Source organism: Molossus molossus, unplaced genomic scaffold (assembly GCF_014108415.1).
Source record: "Molossus molossus isolate mMolMol1 unplaced genomic scaffold, mMolMol1.p scaffold_m16_p_3, whole genome shotgun sequence".
NCBI lineage: Eukaryota > Metazoa > Chordata > Mammalia > Chiroptera > Molossidae > Molossus > Molossus molossus.
The window spans coordinates 123,218,089-123,237,680 of record NW_023425366.1 but is presented as its reverse complement, the minus strand read 5'-3'; the positions used below and the strand labels follow the sequence as shown (position 1 = coordinate 123,237,680).

At 53.8% G+C, this 19,592-nt stretch overlaps 2 protein-coding genes across 3 annotated transcripts in view; one reads left to right on the top strand and one right to left on the bottom strand.

The window, feature by feature from the left end:
• The window catches only part of ATP2A1 (ATPase sarcoplasmic/endoplasmic reticulum Ca2+ transporting 1), a 16,650-nt gene extending 11,095 nt beyond the window's left edge, over nt 1-5,555 (top strand). Inside the window, exons 13-23 of the mRNA XM_036279962.1 lie at nt 1,036-1,158; nt 1,283-1,501; nt 2,435-2,770; nt 2,960-3,180; nt 3,280-3,482; nt 3,667-3,752; nt 3,838-3,971; nt 4,074-4,191; nt 4,387-4,504; nt 4,785-4,829; nt 5,225-5,555. Coding sequence (XP_036135855.1) covers nt 1,036-1,158; nt 1,283-1,501; nt 2,435-2,770; nt 2,960-3,180; nt 3,280-3,482; nt 3,667-3,752; nt 3,838-3,971; nt 4,074-4,191; nt 4,387-4,504; nt 4,785-4,789 — 1,563 coding nt within the window. The 3' untranslated portion in view covers nt 4,790-4,829; nt 5,225-5,555. The remainder of the gene's footprint in view (nt 1-1,035; nt 1,159-1,282; nt 1,502-2,434; nt 2,771-2,959; nt 3,181-3,279; nt 3,483-3,666; nt 3,753-3,837; nt 3,972-4,073; nt 4,192-4,386; nt 4,505-4,784; nt 4,830-5,224) is intronic.
• Nucleotides 5,470-19,592, bottom strand: RABEP2 (rabaptin, RAB GTPase binding effector protein 2). Of its 2 annotated transcripts, XM_036279978.1 has the most exons (13): nt 19,463-19,592; nt 18,798-19,007; nt 15,255-15,412; nt 12,092-12,202; nt 11,656-12,006; nt 10,162-10,257; nt 9,971-10,069; nt 8,789-8,944; nt 7,099-7,276; nt 6,952-6,963; nt 6,805-6,860; nt 6,474-6,590; nt 5,470-6,075 (listed from the first exon to the last, which is right to left on the bottom strand). In XM_036279978.1, the coding sequence occupies exons 1-13, from the start codon at nt 19,521-19,523 to the stop codon at nt 5,974-5,976; spliced, it is 1,707 nt and encodes a 568-aa protein (XP_036135871.1). In that variant the 5' UTR covers nt 19,524-19,592; the 3' UTR covers nt 5,470-5,973. The 2 variants fall into 2 exon arrangements, with proteins under 2 accessions (XP_036135871.1, XP_036135870.1); XM_036279977.1 differs by lacking the exon at nt 6,952-6,963 and having other exon boundaries at nt 5,540-6,075; nt 6,805-6,847; nt 19,463-19,576.

Genomic DNA, 19,592 nt, shown 5'->3' with positions numbered 1-19,592 from the left:
TAGAGCAGGAGGGAGAAAAGGAGGAAGAGAGAGAGAGAAACATTGATGTGAGAGAGATACATCAAGTGGTTGCCACCCACATGACCCCAACTGGGGCCGGAGACAAACTGCAACCGAGGTACATGCCCTTAGCGGGAACCAAACCCAGGACTCTCTGGTCCACAGACCGACGCTCTAACCGCTGAGCCAAACTGACCAGGGCTGTCAGTAGATATTTGACATCTATTTTCATCATTTACAAATGCTAATTTTAAAAAATGTACAAATGATCATATAAACATCAGCTTATTTTTTACTTTATTATTTTTATTTTATTTTTTTATTTTTAGATAGAGTGGAAGGGAGGGAGGGAGAGAGAGCGACATCAATATGAGAGAGACACATCAATTGGTTGCCTCCTGCCCGACCCCGTGTTATTTTTATTTTTGTTTTGTTTTATTTTGTGGAGAAATATCCATGATGCATTTGGTGAAAGGCCCTCATTCGTTTTTATGCAGCGCTAATTTTTTCATGTCAGGCACTAGGTCTGCACTGTCCCAACTCTCTAGAAGCAAATATATGGTGGTTTGTTTTATTATTGTTATTTTTTAAAATTTATTTTCTTTATTGATTTTAGAGAGAGAGGAAGGGAGGGGGAGAGAGATAGAAACATCGATGAGCAAGAACATCGATTGGCCGCCTCCTGCATGCCCCTAACTGGGGATTTGGCCCACAACCTGGGCATGTGCCCTGACCAGGAATCGAACAGGGGACCTCTTGGTACGTGGGTTGATGCTCAGCCGCTGAGCCACACCCGCTGAGCTCTTTTGTACTTTACACCAGACATTGGACTACAGTGGCAGCACTGGCCTTGGCATTCCCTCCATTAGTGTGCCACAGGCGCCACACTCAGATGCCTTAGCCTGGGTCTGCTCAGCCTCCATATCCTGTTGATGATGTTTCAGGGGGTCTGGGACTCTTCACCTCTAGCACAGCATCATTGTTCTTCTCCCATCAATCTCATGCCGGCCTCTCCCTTCCTGCTCCTCTCTACAGGTGATCCGCCAGCTAATGAAGAAGGAATTCACCCTGGAGTTTTCCCGAGACAGAAAGTCCATGTCTGTCTATTGCTCCCCAGCCAAATCCCGGGCTGCTGTAGGCAACAAGATGTTTGTCAAGGTCAGAAATCACAATGTATCCCAGCCCATTTTTTTTCTAATCCTGAACCCCTCTCCTATCCCTGCCCTCTCACTGTGCCCTGAGAAAAAGATAATTGTCTCTGAATGCTGGTTTGGTCTCCTAGGGTGCCCCCGAGGGGGTCATTGACCGTTGTAACTATGTGCGAGTTGGCACCACCCGGGTGCCGATGACAGGGCCAGTGAAGGAGAAGATCATGTCTGTGATCAAGGAGTGGGGCACTGGCCGGGACACCCTGCGCTGCCTGGCTCTGGCCACCCGGGACACCCCCCCGAAGCGAGAGGATATGATCCTGGATGACTCTACCAAGTTCATGGAATACGAGGTGAGCAGATGGGAGCCTCCCATTGTCCCAGAGTCATCTGCCTCACCTTCTCCACCACCCTTGTAATTTCCTACTTTATCACGGGTCCTAGAATAACAGGACGTTAGAATCTGAAAGAACCTCAGTGTTACTTTGCGTGTGATCCATGGCCTTGTCCGTGAGAAGGTGAGGCGCTGAGCACGCAGAGCAGAAAGCAGCGATCACTCACCAGACTCGGGGCAGCTGGCACATTTCCAGTGACTTTCTCGGTGCAAGCAGCAGCCCATTGACCTGCATTCTGGCACAAGCTCCATTTTGTCTAGTGGACTGGCTGTCTGAATAGCACCCAAGTCCACTGCCTTCATTTACAGAGGGTCCACTGTGGCCTTGCAGTTCCACAGCTATAGACCAAGTGAGTGGCCCTTCTAAAAGCAGAAACCGCCCTGGCCGGTTTGGCTGCACCGGACTGTGGTCCAGAGAGACCTGGGTTCGGTTCCCGCTAAGGGTATGTGCCACAGTTGCAGTGTGTCCCCGGCCCTGGTTGGGTTGTGAGGGTGGCAGCCACTCGATGTGTCCCTTTCACATCGATGTTTCTCTCTCTCTCTCTTCCTTTCTCCCCCTCCTGCTCAATCTGAACAAAAAATGGAAAAATGTCCTTGGGTGAGGATAAAAAAAATTAAATAAATAAATAAAAGCAGAAACCACTGGCCTAACTTCCAGCTCAGCTTCTTTCTGTGGAAGACCCAGTCTGCCACTTACCATGGGCCTGGTACTGCCAAGCCTGCGGGCACACGTGTAAACAAGGACCATTTCCTATCCTGAGCCTACAAGGCCCCACTGAGGTTCAAACACTAGGCCCAGAGTCAGCTATCCCCCAGCTCCCCAAGAGCTTCCTCCCTGGCTCATTTTCTGAGTTCCTCCTTGATTGTGTTGCCCTCTGCTCTGTCTCCCTAGATGGACCTGACATTTGTTGGTGTGGTAGGCATGTTGGACCCTCCCCGGAAGGAGGTCACAGGCTCTATCCAGCTGTGCCGTGATGCCGGAATCCGAGTGATCATGATTACTGGGGACAACAAGGGCACAGCCATTGCCATCTGCCGACGAATTGGCATCTTTGGGGAGAATGAAGAGGTGACAGACCGAGCCTACACTGGCCGGGAGTTTGATGACCTGCCCCTGGCTGAGCAGCGGGAGGCCTGCCGTCGCGCCTGCTGCTTTGCCCGCGTGGAGCCTGCCCATAAGTCGAAGATTGTAGAGTATCTGCAGTCATATGACGAGATCACAGCTATGGTGAGAAGGCTGACAGGGCTGCCCAGGCAGGGACCCTGGAGTCTGGCATGGGGCAGTCTGCTCAGTGTCCACTGGGACAGTTATCTTCGGGAGCTAGGGGCCCCGGGAGAGAGGGGCTGATTGAGGGCCCTGGTCAGATGCAGGAGGGACGTGTGGCAGAGGCCAGGTCCCACCTTCTCTCTCCCTCAGACAGGGGATGGTGTCAACGACGCCCCTGCTCTGAAGAAGGCTGAGATCGGCATTGCCATGGGCTCCGGCACCGCCGTGGCCAAGACCGCCTCTGAGATGGTGCTGGCCGATGACAACTTCTCCACCATTGTGGCCGCTGTGGAGGAGGGCCGGGCCATCTACAACAATATGAAGCAGTTCATCCGCTACCTCATCTCCTCTAACGTGGGCGAGGTGGTCTGGTGAGCAGCCAGGGAGGGCGCTCAGGAGGAGCCAAGCCTGGGTGGGGGATGACACAGGTCTGGGAGCAGGACGGACATGTGACCTCCTCCTCCTGGCAGCATCTTCCTGACAGCCGCCTTGGGGCTGCCCGAGGCCCTGATCCCTGTGCAGCTGCTGTGGGTGAACTTGGTGACTGATGGGCTCCCAGCCACAGCCCTGGGCTTCAACCCACCAGACCTGGACATCATGGACCGGCCCCCCCGGAGCCCCAAGGAACCCCTCATCAGTGGCTGGCTCTTCTTCCGCTACATGGCAATTGGGGGTGAGTAGGATGAGACCCCACAATCCTTTCCAACCCTCTGAACTGCCCCCTCTGGGACACCAGCCCGTTCAGGCAGCTGCCCTGATTGCTTCTTTTCCTCAACCAGCTGATCATGGCTGTAAGGTCCTCCTGACGCCTCTCACCTCCCCAGCCCTGACCCCAACTCCCATCTTCTGTCCCGTAGGCTACGTGGGCGCAGCCACTGTGGGAGCAGCGGCCTGGTGGTTCCTGTACGCAGAGGACGGCCCTCACGTCAGCTACAGCCAGCTGGTGCGGCTGAAGAGGGGGCGGGGGCAGGGCGTGGGAGGGGGTCTGGGGGCTTCGGTGGGACCCATTCCTCCCCCTCCCCCTGCAGACTCACTTCATGCAGTGCACTGAGGATAACCCCGACTTTGAGGGTGTGGAGTGTGAGATCTTTGAGGCCCCGGAGCCCATGACCATGGCCTTGTCTGTGCTGGTGACCATTGAGATGTGCAATGCTCTCAACAGGTAGGCCTGCCCCCCTCCTCCTGCCACCTTCGTCTCCACACTCCTCTCCTCACCACTGTTTCTTGTCTCCCACCCTTGCTCTGCCCGGCCGTCCACTTGCAGCCTCTCTGAGAACCAGTCCCTCCTTCGGATGCCTCCCTGGGTGAACATCTGGCTGCTGGGCTCCATCTGCCTCTCCATGTCCCTCCATTTCCTCATCCTCTATGTTGACCCTCTGCCGGTGAGCCTCCTTCTGGCCTGGGCCTGTTCCCCACCACACAGGGAGCCTCTGTAGGGGCCCGTGACCACTGGAACTACAGGGTTCACAGAGGGAAGAAGGTGGGGTTAGTTTGGGGCCGCACTGGGTCCTCTGGCCTCTGTCTGCCCCCTCCTCAGAGGGGCACTTGTCCTCACTGCGTCTGACTCCCCCTCCCAGATGATCTTCAAGCTCCGGGCCCTGGACCTGACCCAGTGGCTCATGGTCCTCAAGATCTCATTGCCAGTCATCGGGCTTGATGAACTCCTCAAGTTCATTGCTCGGAACTATCTGGAGGGTAAGAGGCTCCCCTCCTCGGAGCCCCGGCAGCCCCTGGGCCCTGAGCACAGCCCCACCCCTTGCGCTGCGAAGGCGCCCGCCCCCACCCTCTTCCTTTCAGTAGGTGTGTTCTTGGTCCTGGCAGGACCACTGTCTACCAGGAAGGTGCACTAGGTCCTTTTCCTCCCCGCCCACTCTACACCTGGTGCAGATCCGTCTCCTTGGTGCCCCACCTCCTCAGGCCTGTTCCTCCACACCCGCCCCCCAATAACGGCTCTCTCTGTCCTCTCTGGCCATAGGATAACCCGTTTCCCCCTCTTCCATCTCTTTGAACCGTGTCACAGGTATCGCCCCCCCTTCTTGCCCTCGCCCCCCAGCTGCTGTGCCCCCCACCTGACTCCCTTCCCCCCTCGGGCCGCATCCGAGGTCACTTGCGCTCGCACACCGCCACTGCCATGCTTCCAAGCAAGGGGTAGGCTGCTGCCCTTACTCTACAGGTTGGCACTGCCCTGCCTCTGGGCAGCGCCGTCTGCTGGCTGCGCTGCGCTGCGTTGCGCTGGCTGGGCGCTGCGCTGTCTGCTGCTGGGGCTGCAGTGGCTGGGAGGGGTCTGGGGACACAGGTGGGTATGGGGGGTGCTGAGCGACCCTCCAGGTGAGTCTGTGGGGGGTGGGAGCAGGGAGCCTGGGAGGGACTCTTCCTCTCCTGTCACCCGCTTCAACCCTTCCTTTCTCCTTCCAGATCCAGAAGATGAAAGAAGGAAGTAAACAGTCCTTTTGCCCTTCTTCCCCACCCTGACAGTGACACATCTTTAGCCAGAGCTGTGGCACAGACCCCACATCCCCCTCCCCCTCAACATTCTTGTTTATAAACACAACATCCCCGTCACTCTTCCTCCCCACCCAGCAACCCACCCTCCCTTTCACCCTGTAAAATCTCCCCTTCCCCAACCACGTGGGGCTCGCAGGGACAAGGCGACCGACCGAGCTGAGCTGCTTATTTATTGAAAATAAATGACAGAAAAGTCTGGCCTTGCCTCCATGCACATCCTGGGGCCTGGGTCAGGCCCCTGGGGACAAACATCTTAGTGTCACGCAGTCCAGAGAGCAGCTGCCTGTCCAGGACGCACACGTAGGAGGCTCCAAGCCACCACCCACAGGCTGGCTGTGCCTTAGAGAAGGGGGCGGGGATGGGCTGGGGGACAGGAGGCTGGGACCCAGGAGGCAGCATAGCAGCCAGAGAGCCACAGGGCTGAGCCTGCACCTTTGGTTCCAGGAGGGAGCAGGGATCTTCACCCAGTGTTGTCCTTGGGAGTAGAAGGCCTGGCCAATCCTGGGAGGAGGCCCTGGAGGGCCAGGGCAGTGGTGTCCCTGTACCCTGAACCCCAGGCCTAGAGAGGAGGAAGACCCCATCCTGAGACCCCAAAGCCTAGGCCTCATGGTTCTGCAGTGGAGAAAGGCAGTCTCCCCAGAGCGGGTGGGCCTGGCCCCTCAGGTGTCCTTGATGTCCTTGATGTCCCTAAGCGGTGCCTCATCCATGATGCTGCGCACTTGCTCCAGACTCTCTGCCTGGCGGACCTGTTCCAGGCGCACCTGTGGGGTCCAGTGAGGAAAGCAGGCTCTTGGTGGGAAATGCAGCCCCCAGCCCACCTGCCAGCTCCACAAGGGGCAAGATGTACCCAGGGGCTCCACCTCCCCCAATCCATGGGGAAAAAGGTTCAAGGGAAGAAGCGGGCCCCCCAGGAGGGCAGCCTGAGGAAGCGTGGGACAGGGCAGGTGACGTGATGAGCACGCCGTGTGCCAGGCCTTGGGTACGGGCTTCCTATGACTGAAGATGGACACATCGGAGCTTCTGAGCAGGAGCTCAGAGAAAAGAACCATGCCAGCCCCAGAAGGAGAAAGAGGACCCCTCTCACTGGGGGACTGTCTTCATGACCCAGGACAAGTCATCCAGAGTCATGGCAGCCTGGTGGTGAGGGGACGTGCCATACCTGCAGGGCCTGGGACAGTCGTACAAAATCCCTCTGCACCTGTTCACTGGTCTCCAGCTCAGCCTGCAGCCGCAGCACCTTTGCCCTCTGTTCTGAGAGGAGGTCTGTGAGCTGAGCCTGGGGGATAGGACACAGGCTGGAACCTTGGGCCAGATGGGAGGGTATGTGGCCAAGTGGAGGGGTAGCCCTTCTACACCACCCGCAACCGGCCTCTTCTGTAGGGCCTGAGCCTGGTCTGAGGCAGACACAAAGGGCAGGAGGGGCCGGCTAGGGTCTCCTCCACACTGCCACCCCTTCCCCTCATCCCAGTCTGGCCTGACTTCTGCCTCACCTTGCTCTGTTCCTGATGGATCCGCTCCATCTCTGTCCTGAGGCTGCACAGGGAGGCTAGGAAGTCAGGCAGGGACAAGACGTCAGGCCCACACCCTCCCTCCTCCTTCACCCACCCCAGCCCCGCCAGGCTCCAGCCCATACTCACCCTCCAACACCTCTGTGTGGAAAGGAAAGAAAGGTCAAGGCTCGTTCTCGCACCGTCTCCTCTCTCCCCTCCTTGCCTGTCCCGAGGGGAGGTCCACCTCCCCGAGAGCAGGGCGGGGGGGGGGGGGCTCATCTCCTCTCCTCTCACCTGTCTCCTCCTGCTGAACCCTCAGCTGCCCCTCCAGGCTGGCCCTTGCCACCGTCTCTTCCTCCAGCGCCTCCCGCAGCTTCACTATCTCAATCCGAAGGCGTTCTGCCTCGTGCTCCCGGGCCTGCTGATGGGCCCTTGCCTCCTGCCCCATGTGGCGCACCAGCTGCTGCAGCTCCTGGAGGGGATGCAAGTCACTGGGGTGTGGGGCAGGAGGGGCCGAGGCAGCAGGGGCCACCAGCTGCTTGGGGAGTGTGGCGAGGGGAAAGGAAGGGAGGAAGGCAACTGTTAAAAGGGGAGGCAAGCCATCGTGGGGCGAGGGGCCAATACACTGATCCAGCAGCGACTCCTGCAGCAAGCAGCCCATCCCCGGGGGAGCCCCTGAGGAATGGTGCAGCTCCAGGCTACCTAGAGCAAGACACCCCTTAATAAAGATCGAAACAACTAACTAAAGTTAGCACGCCATTGTGTAGGCAGATATGTACATATAATAAAAATGGTACCCAAGCCCTGGCCTGTTTGGCTCAGCGGTTAGAGTGTCGGCCCGCGGTCCAGAGACCTGGATTTGGTTCCCACTAAGGGCATGTACCTCGGTTGCAGTTTGTCCCCGGCCCTGGTTGGGGTTGTGCGGGTGGCAGCCACCAATGTGTCCCTTTCATGTCGATGTTTCTCTCTCTCTCTCTCTGTTCCTCTCTTTCCCTCCCACTCTGTCTAAGCAAAAAAAGGAAAAATGTCCTCGGGTGAGGATAAAAAATAAATAAATAAAATGGTACCCAAAAAGAATGAGGGAATGGTCAAATTCAGGAAGGCAGAAACAGAGCCAAGCAGAATGGGTACACATAAGGAATCTAAGTTGTATTTCCAGGGTGGGCAAAGGCGTGACCTTCAGTTATTTTTTTGTTAATCTCTACCCAAGGAAATTTTTACATTAACTTTTAGATAAAATGGAAGGGAGGGAGGAAGAAAGAGAAGCATCGATGTGAGCGAGACACAGCGATTGGTTGCCTCCTGAATGACTCCAACCAACTCAGAGATCCAACCTGCAACCCAGGTACATGCTCTTGACTAAGAATCGAACATGCAACCCTTCCATCAGTGGGCCGACTGATGCTCTAACCGCTGAGGCCAACCAGACGGCCATTTTTTTTTTTTAATCCCTACCCGAGGATATGTTTTCGTTGATTTTCAGAGAGAGAGAAACATCAATTGGTTACCTCCCGTAGCACCCTGACTTGGGATGGAATCCGCAACCTTTTCGGTGTACGGGATGACACTCCAACCAACGGAGCCACCTGGCCAAGGTGACCTTCGCATTTTTAATAGATGAATTTAATAATATCAACAAAGACCACACACAGATCAATGACGACAGCTTGTTATAAACCAAAGATTATGATGACTGCAAATTTGTGGATCCCATGTCACTTAAAAATAAACCAAATTACTGCTTTTTCCACATCAAGCATTCTGTAACTCATTTTCTCTTCACGTCAGTGCTGGCTAGGGGGTTTGGTACCATTTTCAGATGAGGAAACTGAGCCTTAGAAAAGTCAAGTGAGTTGGCCAAGGTGACGCAGAGAACACAGCAGCCCAGATCTGTCCCCAAGTCCCCTGGCCCGGGCCAATGCTTTCCGTGCACGGAGAAGTGCGACGGGGGGACCCCAGCTCTCAGTGCCTGCACTCCCCTTACCGGGACTGAGCTGGGCAGCGACTCCTCCTGGCCCTCGTCCTGCTCCAGGGCCCGGGGGGCTGAAGATGGTGGCTGCTCGGCCCGGAGCCCTTGATTTTCCTCAGTCAGCCGCTTCACCTCATGGCTCAGGCACTTGTGGGAGGTGGCCAGCTCGGCCTGGGTATGCAGAGTCAGTGCAGGGTGGTGAGGGGGACAAGGTGTCTCCAGTCCCCTGGGAGGCCACGCCCTGAACCCTCCTCCACCCTTCTCAGTCACTTGGAGGTCACACAGTGGCAGTCACAGGCCACATCAGCTGTTTCATTTAGTCTGCATGTTTTTATAAACTTTAAATTGCTAACTATAGGTTGGGAGGGCAGGAAGAGATAAACCAAAAAACTTATATGCATATATCCATAACCAATAGACACAGACAATACTGTGAAGGTGACGGGTGGGGGGCGTGACAGGAGTGGGGAGGAGGGGGAGGAAGGGCGTGTCAGTGGGGGGGGTACATCTGTAACAAAAATAAATTAAAAAATTAATTGCTAACTTTAAAAATTGAGAGACTAGTTGTGGTTCATCCCCAGCCCTGGTCAGGGTCATGCAGGAGGCAGCCAACTGATGTGTCCCTTTCATATCGATGTTTCTCTCTCTACCTCCCATTCCATCTGAAGACAAATAGAAAAATATCCTCAGGTGAAGATTAAAGAAAAACTGGAAAGACTACACACAAAATCCAGATTTCAGGCTTCTCTGACAAGTCAGAAAACCCGGCAGCACTGAGTGGGAATGCCCACAAGGCGGACTGAGGAGCAGCGCCCCTGCACCTGTTTCCCATGTTGCTCCTTCCTGCCTGCCTACACCCGCCCGATCCACTCTTTTACTCCAGCTCTTGTCTGGACTTGGGGAGTATCTGATTTTGCACTCCTTGTTTTCACTCTTCATGACTCTGTAAGCTTAGGTCCCATGATCTCAATTTCCAGGCGGCAAGGCTGAAGCTCCCAGCTTGTGGGATCAGCTCAAGATCACAGAGCAGGTGCATCATGGGCTCTATCTGAACACACAGCCCCTGCTCTGGACACAGTGCCAGGTACCCTGGAAACCCTTTTACCCACTTGGCACCAACTCCAGGTGCAGCCCATGCAGGGCAGGTGACTCAACCTTCCACGTGCCCCCTCAACCAATTCCCATCACACTTCTCACCATCTGCAGCTGAACCCGCTCCTGAGCCTGGCTCACGGTCCCCTGCAGGGTCTGTAGCAGCTGCTCTGAGTTCTGGACCTGGGCCAGGAGCACCTGCATCTGTGGGTGGAAGGGGGCAGGGTGAGGCTGGGGCCCAGCAGGAGGCACGCAGCCAGGGGCCATGCTGGGGCTGGAGCAGAGGCTGGACCCACCTGCTTAGCACAGTCCTCATTGCTTCGTCTCAAGCCCTCTTGCAGCTCGTCTCGCTCACGGCTGATGTTCTCCAAGTCCTTCTGCAGCTGCCGCCCCTGCCACAGACCCTGGTTTCAGCCCCAACCTCCAGGGAAGGCCTCCCTCCTCACCATGCCTCTTATGCCTTGTCGCCTTTTTTTTTTTTTTTTGCATCTCAGTTGGTGGTGCCATTATCCTCAGTTACTCAAGCCAAAAGCTCAGGAATTGATGCTGACTCCTCTGTTTTCCACTCCCCACATCCAACACACCAGCAGGCCCTGCCGGTTGGCCTCCAAAGTAGATTCTAAACCCACTTCTCTTCATCTCTGCTGCCATCTCCTGGTCCCATCACAACCTTCTTCTAAACTATGTCAAGTGCCTGGCTGGTGTGGCTCAGTGGTTGAGCGTTGACCCATGCACCAAGAGGTCACCGGTTCGATTTCCGGTCAGGGCACATGCCCAGGTTGTGGGCCTGATCCCCAGTGGGGGGCATGCAGGAGGCGGCCAATGTTCTCTCTCATTGATGTTTCTCTCTCTCCCTTTCCCTTCCTCTTTCTCTAAAATCAATAAAGAAAAAAAAAATTTTTTTTTTTTTTTTTTTTTAATCCTCACCCGAGGATATTTTTCCATTTTTTGTACAGGCAGAGTGGGAGGGAGAGAGAGGAAGAGAGAGAGAGAGACATCGACGTGAAGGGACACATCGAGTGGCTGCCACCCGCACGACCAACCAGGGCCGGGGACAAACTGCAACCGAAGAAGTACGTGCCCTTAGCGGGAACCGAACCCTGGTCTCTCCGGACCGCAGGCCGACGCTCTAACCGCTGAGCCAAACCAGCCAGGGCAAAAAAAAAAATTTTTAATAAAATAAAATCAATAAAGAGAAATTTTTCAAAAAACGATGTCAAGCATCTCCCAACTAGACACCCACTTCTCCTGTTGCCCTCCCGAGGTACTGTTCACTCCTACAGACAGGCCCAAGTGGTCTGTCAAAAGTCTAGAGCAGAGCTGGCCTTTCCCTGGTTTAAACCCCTTACAGGCTTCCCACTGCTTCTTGTTTGAAATGCAAACTCCATGGCACTAAAACTGACCTCCTGGGGACACTGCCTTCCTTTCTGATCTTATCTCTTCTCCCTTAGGGTGGCCTTCCTACTCCTCAGACACACATGGTCTGTCCATCCTCAGGGCTTTGAACTTGCAGTTCCTCTGCCCCTAATCTTCAGAGAGTAAGCACCACCCAGGTTAGTCTCCAGCACTGCCGGGACCCTGTGTTCCAGGGTCACCCTGTGACACTGAGTAGCCATGCAAATGTGTGGGTCTGGCTCCTTACTAGGAGGAAGCACCAAGAGGGAGGGAGTTTTCTCTTCACTGTGGAATCCCTAGCTCTAGCTCCTGGGCATAGTAGGTGCTCAGTAAATACTGGTGCAAGGAGGGAGGGATGGATGCACGCAGACAGGGACCCTACCCACTCCACTCACCTCCATTTGCAGCTGCTCCCACTGGGTGTCCGGGACAAGCTGGTATCCAGGAGGGGGCAAGTAGATGCCCTCAGGGACCAGGGTGCCCGTGGACACCAGAGAGGCTGTCTCTTCCTGCTCAGGGCTCAGGCCCTGGCGGCCACGGGGCAGGGAGGCACTGCTGCCGGCCCCACCGCCAAGGGAGAAAGAGGAGATGGAGGCGCTGTCGTCACAGTTGTGGGCGAAGGCCTCGGCCGCTGCACCCCCATCTCCGCTCAGCTCTTCGAGAGGCTCCAATGGGGGAGAGAGGTCCCGGGACAGAGGCAGCAACTCCGTGGAGCCATGCAGGGAAGGGGGAGGCCGGGGACGTCTCTAGGGAAGGGGGTCAGGGAAGAGGCTGGGGGACAGGGTCCTGCAACGCCCCTTCTTCCCTCAGCGCCCCCTCGCCTCCCCTCACCTGGATCTCTTGAATCAGCTCCTCCGCCCTCAGCAGTTTTGCCTTCAGCTCCTCTATCTCTTGCTCCATGGGCAGCACAATCTCTCGCAGCTTCTCTGAGTCCTCATGGGCCTGAAGGAGTGGGGGGGTTGGGCAGCAACAGTCCCCCTCCCGTGCAGGACCCCTCAGGTCTGTTCAGAGCCTTCTTTCCATGCGCGTCAGCTCTTCTAATCCTCCCGAGGCGGCCCCGTCCACTCCCCTTTTAGAGGTAACAGAGGCTCTGGGGGCTCCAGACTTCCCCAGGTCACATGGGGGTGGGGGACCAGAGCCACCACTATCTTCCCATTGACCGCCTGCTCAACGTATTTTTCTTCCTCAATATCCATTTTTTCTTTATCATAGAACCTAACATTCCATTGGGCACATAGCCTATATTATAGAATACCATCTACATGTCTCAGCTTCCCGGGAGCTGAGCATGGCCACATGGCTGTTACTGCTAAGGAGACGGATGCAGGTGTGCAGGCAACTTCCAGGGCAACCCCTTATTTTTATTTTTTTCATCCTCATCCGAGGACATTTTTTCCATTTTTTGTTCAGGTAGAGTGGGAGGGAGAGAGGGGAAGAGAGAGAGAGAGAAACATCAACATGAAAGGGACACATCGAGTGGCTGCCACCAGCACAACCCAGGGCTGGGGACAAACTGCAACCCAGGTACGTGCCCTTCGCGGAAACCGAACCTGGGTCTCTCTGGACCGCAGGCCGACACTCTAACCGCTGAGCCAAACTGGCCAGGGCCAGGGCAACCCCTTAAAGAGAGGGTGTGCTTTCCTTTACTCCTCCTCCTCCCTGCAGGCCAGCATGTGGACAGGGCTGGCACTCAGCAGTCACCTCGAACCCTGAGGCAGCAAGCTAGCTACCTGTGGCAAAGAGCGACACAGAGGAGCCCGCGTTCCTAAGACTTTTTGTTTTTATTCTTACGAGAGTTTATTTGAGCGAAACTGACGACATAGTCCAGGGAGCAAGATCTCAAGTGCTCTGGAGAATAAGTTTCGCACCTTCCCTGGTGGCTTGTTGAACTGCCACATCAGTCCCGGAAATGTCTCTCTCTGGACTCGAAGAAAAACGTCTCTTGCCCTGGCCGGTTTGGCTCAGCGGTTGGAGCGTCCGCCTGCAGTCTGGAGAGACCCGGGTTCGGTTCCCGCTAAGGGCATGTACCTCGGTTGCAGTTTGTCCCCGGCCCTGGTTGGTCGTGTGGGTGGCAGCCACTCGATGTGTCCCTTTCACATTGATGTTTCCCTCTCTCTCTCTTCCTCTCTCTCCCTCCCACTCTATCTGTACAAAAAATGGAAAAATGTCCTCGGGTGAGGATAAAAAAAAAAAAAGAAAAGAAAAGAAAAATAAACGTCTCTTATTTTCGCCACTATTGACGTGGGTTTTCAAACCTTCTCCTAACTGATATGTCCTCCCACACTCCCATCACCACATTGCTGACTATTTCTTTTGTCTCTTTTCAAGTTTGGGACCCTGCTGAACATGTCCAGCCAACAGCCTCTGGACGTCTCCACCTGGACGTCACACAGGCTCCTCCATCCCAGTGCAGCCACATCTGAGCCACGTCACGAGGCCATTTCTCCTCCCACAAGCGCTAGGTCAGCAAGATGGCCCTCTATCCGCCCAGCTGTCCGAGGCAGAAAGCTGCAGGTCATCAGAATCACTAAACACCTACATCAAACAAGCTCAGTCTAACCCTGGCTGGTGTGGCTCAGGTGATCGAGCATCAGCCCCCCCAACCAAAAGGTCGCCCGTTCCATTCCCAGCCAGGGCACATGCCCAGGATGCGGACCCAATCCGTGGTCGGAGTGTGTATGGAAGGCAACTCATCGATGGGTGTGTGTACCTCTCTCTAAACAAACAAACATATTTTTAAGAAAAAACAAACAAACTCAGCCTAACCCTCCAAATCTCTCCTGTGAACCATGGCAACAGGCAGGGTAGGCCTGCGTGGCCCAAACAAAACACTGGATCCCACCTGAAGCCTTGGAATCCGTGCTCTGCAGACAGACAACGGCCAAGTGCAGGAGTTGGGCCAGGACTGGAACTGCCCGACTCCAGACCCGCAGCTCCTTCCACGTCCCAGCTGGCTTTCTGTGAGCAGAGCCTTCCTTCACGCCGGGCAGCTGCTCCGGAGGGAGCACTCCTCACCGGGAAGGCGGGGTCAGACACCTTCCTTTCTGGGGCTCCTGTTTTGACCTTTGTCTTTCTACCCAGGCGGCTGACTATCTCCCTGAGCCTGGATTCCTCACACATAAAATGAGCTAAGTACCTATCTGAGGATCAAGCAAGGTAACGATGTGAACTTGCTTTGAAAGACGAAGAGTTTAGTAATATGTGCTTCCAACTATTGTTAATAACAACAAAAATAGTAAAGGAGATGATACACTGTTTTCAGAATAAAAACTTCAGAACCAGATGGCTTAGGTTTTTTTTTTTTTTTTTTTTTGTTTTGTTTTTTATCCTCACCCGAGGACATTTTTCCAATTTTTGTACAGATAGAGTGGGAGGGAGAGAGAGAGAGAGAAACATCGATGTGAAAGGGACACATCGAGTGGCTGCCACCCGCACGACCAACCAGGGCCGGGGACAAACTGCAACCGAAGTACGTGCCCTTAGCGGGAACCGAACCCGGGTCTCTCCAGACCGCAGGCCGACGCTCTAACCGCTGAGCCAAACCGGCCAGGGCCAGATGGCTTAGGTTTTTAAGTCCCAAATCTCCTTTGTATGTGTAAAACCAGATGAATTACTGAATTTCTCTAAGCCTCATCTTACTCATCTGTTAAGTGAATCTAATGGACCTCGTTTTAGGGGAAAGACGAGGGAGCCTGACTCTGTCAAGCAGTTATCAGAGTGCCTAGTGCATGCGAGGCATCCTGAAGTGTTAGCTCTCTCCCCTATGACTGTCCTTAATTTTGGCGGTAAATGAACCTAGTGAAGTCACTAGTAAGTGGCAAGCCCGGACCTTGTTAAGTATGGAGCTAGCATGTGCTGTGCCTAGAATGATGACTGAGTGCCCTGCTCCCAATGATCTGGGAGGGCACACCAAAACCCCCTGCCCAGTCACGCATGGCTGTCTCAACATCTTTCCAAATCCCAGCGGTCAGGAGGATGCTATCCCAACCCCAACCTTTTCCATCTGCTTCTCCAAGGAGTCCAGGGGGTGAGCCCGCGACAGCAGCTGCTTCAGGCGGCCCAGCTCCCGCTCCTTCTCCTCGCTGTCCTGCTGCTGCTGCTGCCGCTCCTGCTTCAGAGAAGTGATCTGGGCTTCATAGCTGCTGATAGAGTCTGGCAGGGCAGGAAGGGCAGAGGAGAGGGAGGGTCACTGTGCTGGCCCCACCATGGCTGAGTAGGGGGCTCTCCAACACTGACACGCTCCGTGAGGCAATTTACCACAGCGATGAAGACAGTGGGCTTTGTAGAGCGATGGCCCTGGACAATGTTAACCTCTCTGCATCAGTGTCCTGAGCTGCAAAATGGGGGCACTAATGACCCCCCCCTTCCACCATGGATTGTTACAGGATCAAAGGAGATGACATCTGAATGGTGTTCAGCCCTCTTCATGGTATACAATAATGCTGAAGGTATGATATCTATTATATATATATATATATATTTTTTTTTTTTATCCTCACCCGAGGACATTTTTCCATTTTTTGTTCAGATAGAGTGGGAGAGAGAGAGGAAGAGAGAGAGAGAGAAACATCGATGTGAAAGGGACACATCGAGTGGCTGCCACCTGCACGACCAACCAGGGCCGGGGACAAACTGCAACCGAGGTACATGCCCCTAGCGGGAACCGAACCCGGGTCTCTCTGTACCGCAGGCCGACGCTCTAACCGCTGAGCAAAACCAGCCAGGGCTATTCCATATATTTAGATACGAATAACAATACATACATATATATCAATATACAGCAATAACAGTCAATAGCTAATAATAATTCTTTTTAAAATGTTTTTATTGATCTTTTGGGAGAGAGAGAGAGATAGAAACATGTATGTGAGACAGAAACATCAACTGGCTGCCTCCTGCATACCCCCTACTGGGATCAAGCCTGCAACCCGGGCATGTGCCCTGACCAGGAATTGAACTGGTGACCTCTTGGTGCACGGGTCAATGCTCAACCACTGAGCCACACCAACCGGGCTAAATACTTGTTTTTTATTTTCATAGTTACTTATTTTAATATGTACTAACATTACAAATAAAGCTTCAGGGGGGTGGGAGTAGGGAGGAGGGGGTCAATGGGGAAAAAATGGGAAACATCTATAATATTTTCAACAATAAAGATTTTAAAAAAAAGAATGCCCGGCTGGTATGACTCAGTGGTTGAGCATCGACCCACGCACCAAGAGGTCGCCAATTTGATTCCTGGTCAGGACGGACATATACCCAGGTTGTGGGCCCGATTCGCAGTAGGGGGCATGCAGGAGGCAGCCAATCAATGTTCTCTCTCATCAATGTTTCTCTCTCCCTTCCTCTCTCTCTAAAATCAAGAAAAAAATGTAAAATAAATAAATAAGTAAATAAATTTTAAAAAAAGAAGTAAAGGTTTAGCCAAATCCAAACAGTTCAGCCAGTAGCCAGGCTGCACTTTATCAGGAAAACAAATGGGAATATGGGAAAAGTTCAGTGGTTGAGCATTGTCTCATGCACCAAGAGGTCCCTGGTTCAATTCCTGGTCAGGGCACATGCCCGGGTTTTGGGCTCGATCTCCACTGCAGTGGGCAGAAGGGGTGTGTGTGCAGGAAGCAGCCAATCAATGTATCTTTCTCAATGATGTTTCTATCTCTCTCCTTCTTCCTTCCTCTCTATCTAAAAATCAATTTAAAAAACATATTTGAAAAAAAATAGACAACCAGTCTGTTCATCTTTTTCACCATTGTGTATAATTTACCTCTCAGTAGAAACGCTAACAAACTGTAAGTGCTGGAGGAAAAAAAGAAAGTTCGGTTTAGAACCTACTAAAGCTTGTGTATTTTGATTAATGTACTCTTTATTTATTTATTTTTATTCATGTACTTTTTATTGCATGGTGTGAACTAAGTTATTGCTTACATAAATTTGGACTGTATCCTGTTTAAAAAAAAGTAAAGTTTCTGCTGCCGGACGGCCTGGATGCCAATCGGCAGCTTTCTAGCTGTATAGCCTTAGGCAAGTTATCTAACCTCCCAGGGCCTCCGATGTTCCTCTGTAAAATGGAGATAGATAATAGTTCCTACCTCACGGAGATTGTTATGAAGGTTAAATATTTATAAAGCATTTAGCTCAGTGCCTGGCATATATATGTTAGCCATTATTATTGTTGTTGTTATGATGTGCTCAATAAGTGTTAGCCATTATTATTATCATTGTTGTTAAGATGATGATTTAGGATAGTTTCTCTTATGGGGACAGGAAGTTTCCTTCATTTAAATATATATATTTTAATTTTCATAAGAATTTATTTAAGTCAAACTGAGGACATATTCTGGGGAGCAAGATGCTTCTTCCTTTAAAAAATGCATGTTTTAAAAAAGTGGACCTACTTAAAGAACAAAGATTAAGTAGATAACAGGGTAAGTTATATGGGAAGCAACCACGTCGCACAGGTAGTATGTGGATGCCTGATATGTGGGAAATACAGCCCCAGGCGTCTGGGAACAGGAGCAGCTGTTAGAAAGGAAAATGAGCCCTGGACAGTTTGGTTCAGCGGTTGGAGCGTCGACCTGCGGTACGGAGAGACCCGGGTTCGGTTCCCGCTAAGGGCACATACTTCGGTTGCAGTTTGTCCCCGGCCCTGGTTGGTCGTGCGGGTGGCAGCCACTCGATGTGTCCCTTTCACATCGATGTTTCTCTCTCTCTCTCTCCCTCTCTCTCTCCCGCTCTATCTGAACAAAAAATGAGAAAATGTCCTTGGTTGAGGATTAAAAAAAAAAAGAAAGGAAAATGACATGGTGGGATGGGAATTTTAGAAAGTTTACTCTGGAAGCCTATGTCAAGGCCAGACTATAGAAGGAGACCTGTGAGAAGGCTGGTGTTAACAGTCCAAGGGAGTTGTCCAGAGCTTCACTGCAGTAGTGGCTGTGGAAACCAGAGGGGTGGGACAGGACTGGAAGCTATTTCAGAGACTTGGGCATTTGACTCCAGGAGGAGGGAACAGGAAAAGAAGCTAGGGGATCTGGGGCAATGGACGGTGCTGCGTCCCAAGTACATACAGAGGATGTAAGGGAGAGAAGTCGGTGCACTGTGCGTTGGGAGTGGGGGTGTGGGTGGGAATGTAGGAGTGCTCGGGGAAGGAAGGAAACCAGAGGATTAGACTCACAGAGACAGGGCCCAGGGCTGAGTCCGAAGCCCAGAGGCTCAAATGAGGGTGCTTCAGGGAACTGAGAAGTTGCTCATCTTCAGAGCTGATCAGTCATCAGCAATGGACGAGAAATGACAGGGGGCAAGGGAACAGGTGGAAGCTCAGAGCTAACCTTAGCTGGAACTGACAGAGCTGCAGCTAGCACAGGCAGTGCCTCTGTGCAAATGAGAAAAGGGTGCCCCTTCCTTTGGGTACAGAGACCTGTCCTGGGCTAGGCAGCTCTGCTAACCTACCCTGTAGCTTATCTGCCCCCTTGACCCTTTTCTGGTCATGCCCTCCCCTCTATGGGGCTGATGGGGAGTCTGGGAAGAGACTTTGCCTCACCTTTCAGGATGGCCTGCAGGGAAGCAACCTCCTCTTGGCATTGCCGCTGCACTGCAGCCACAGCCTCAGCCTTCGTGCTCTCGCTCACCTCAGCCACAGCCTTCATGTTCTCCATTTCTGCCAAGGCTCCTGCCAGCTCAGCCCGAAGTCGGCAGAGCTCCCCTGACTCAGCCTCAGCCTTTGCCCCCTCCTGGGGATGGGGATCAAGCACTGTGGGGGGACAAGGATCAGTCTCTCTTCCCATCACTCCAGGAGCCCCAATAACCCAGGCCACCAAATCTGAAAGTCCCGACACCTAGTTTTACTGCAGCCGCGGTCCCCGCCTCTTCTCACCTAGTTCTGACTTGGTACTTATAGCCCCGCCTCCTCCCAATGCCCCAGTTCACCCAATCCCCTTTCCTGACAGATCCCAGCCTTCAAAGGGCCCCGCCCCTTTCGCACCTGGCCCGCCCCTTCCTCCCTGGGCCCCACTCACCAGCCCTACCCCTAGAATCGCCAGGCCACGCCTACCCTCCCGTGGCTCCAGACCCCGCCCCTCTTCCCTGACGGCGTGGCCCCGCCCCTTTCTCCAGTCTCCCCTCACCACCCCCCACCGGCTGGCTGCTGAGCTCGGCCCCGCCTCCGGCTTTGCCGCCCCTCGCGTGCATCGACGCGACATCACGTACCAGTCCCCGGCCGCTGTCGCCGGCCATCCTCACCGACGGCCGCCGGCACAGCTGCCGCCATCGCCTCCGCGCAAACGGCGGGGTCCCGCACTCCCTGGTGACCGCGCTCACCGCTTCCGGGTCCTCTCGG

Bases quoted from the DNA above. Each gene is read 5' to 3' on its own strand.
- RABEP2 (XM_036279977.1), bottom strand. From the start codon at position 19,523: ATGGCGGCAGCTGTGCCGGCGGCCGTCGGTGAGGATGGCCGGCGACAG. The intron at 15,413-18,797 runs GTGAGGCAAAGT...CTGCCCTGCCAG, and splicing joins CCTGCAGGCCATCCTGAAAG to ACTCTATCAGCAGCTATGAA. The intron at 10,258-11,655 runs GTGAGTGGAGTG...GGTCTGTGGCAG, and splicing joins GGGAGCAGCTGCAAATGGAG to GGGCGGCAGCTGCAGAAGGA.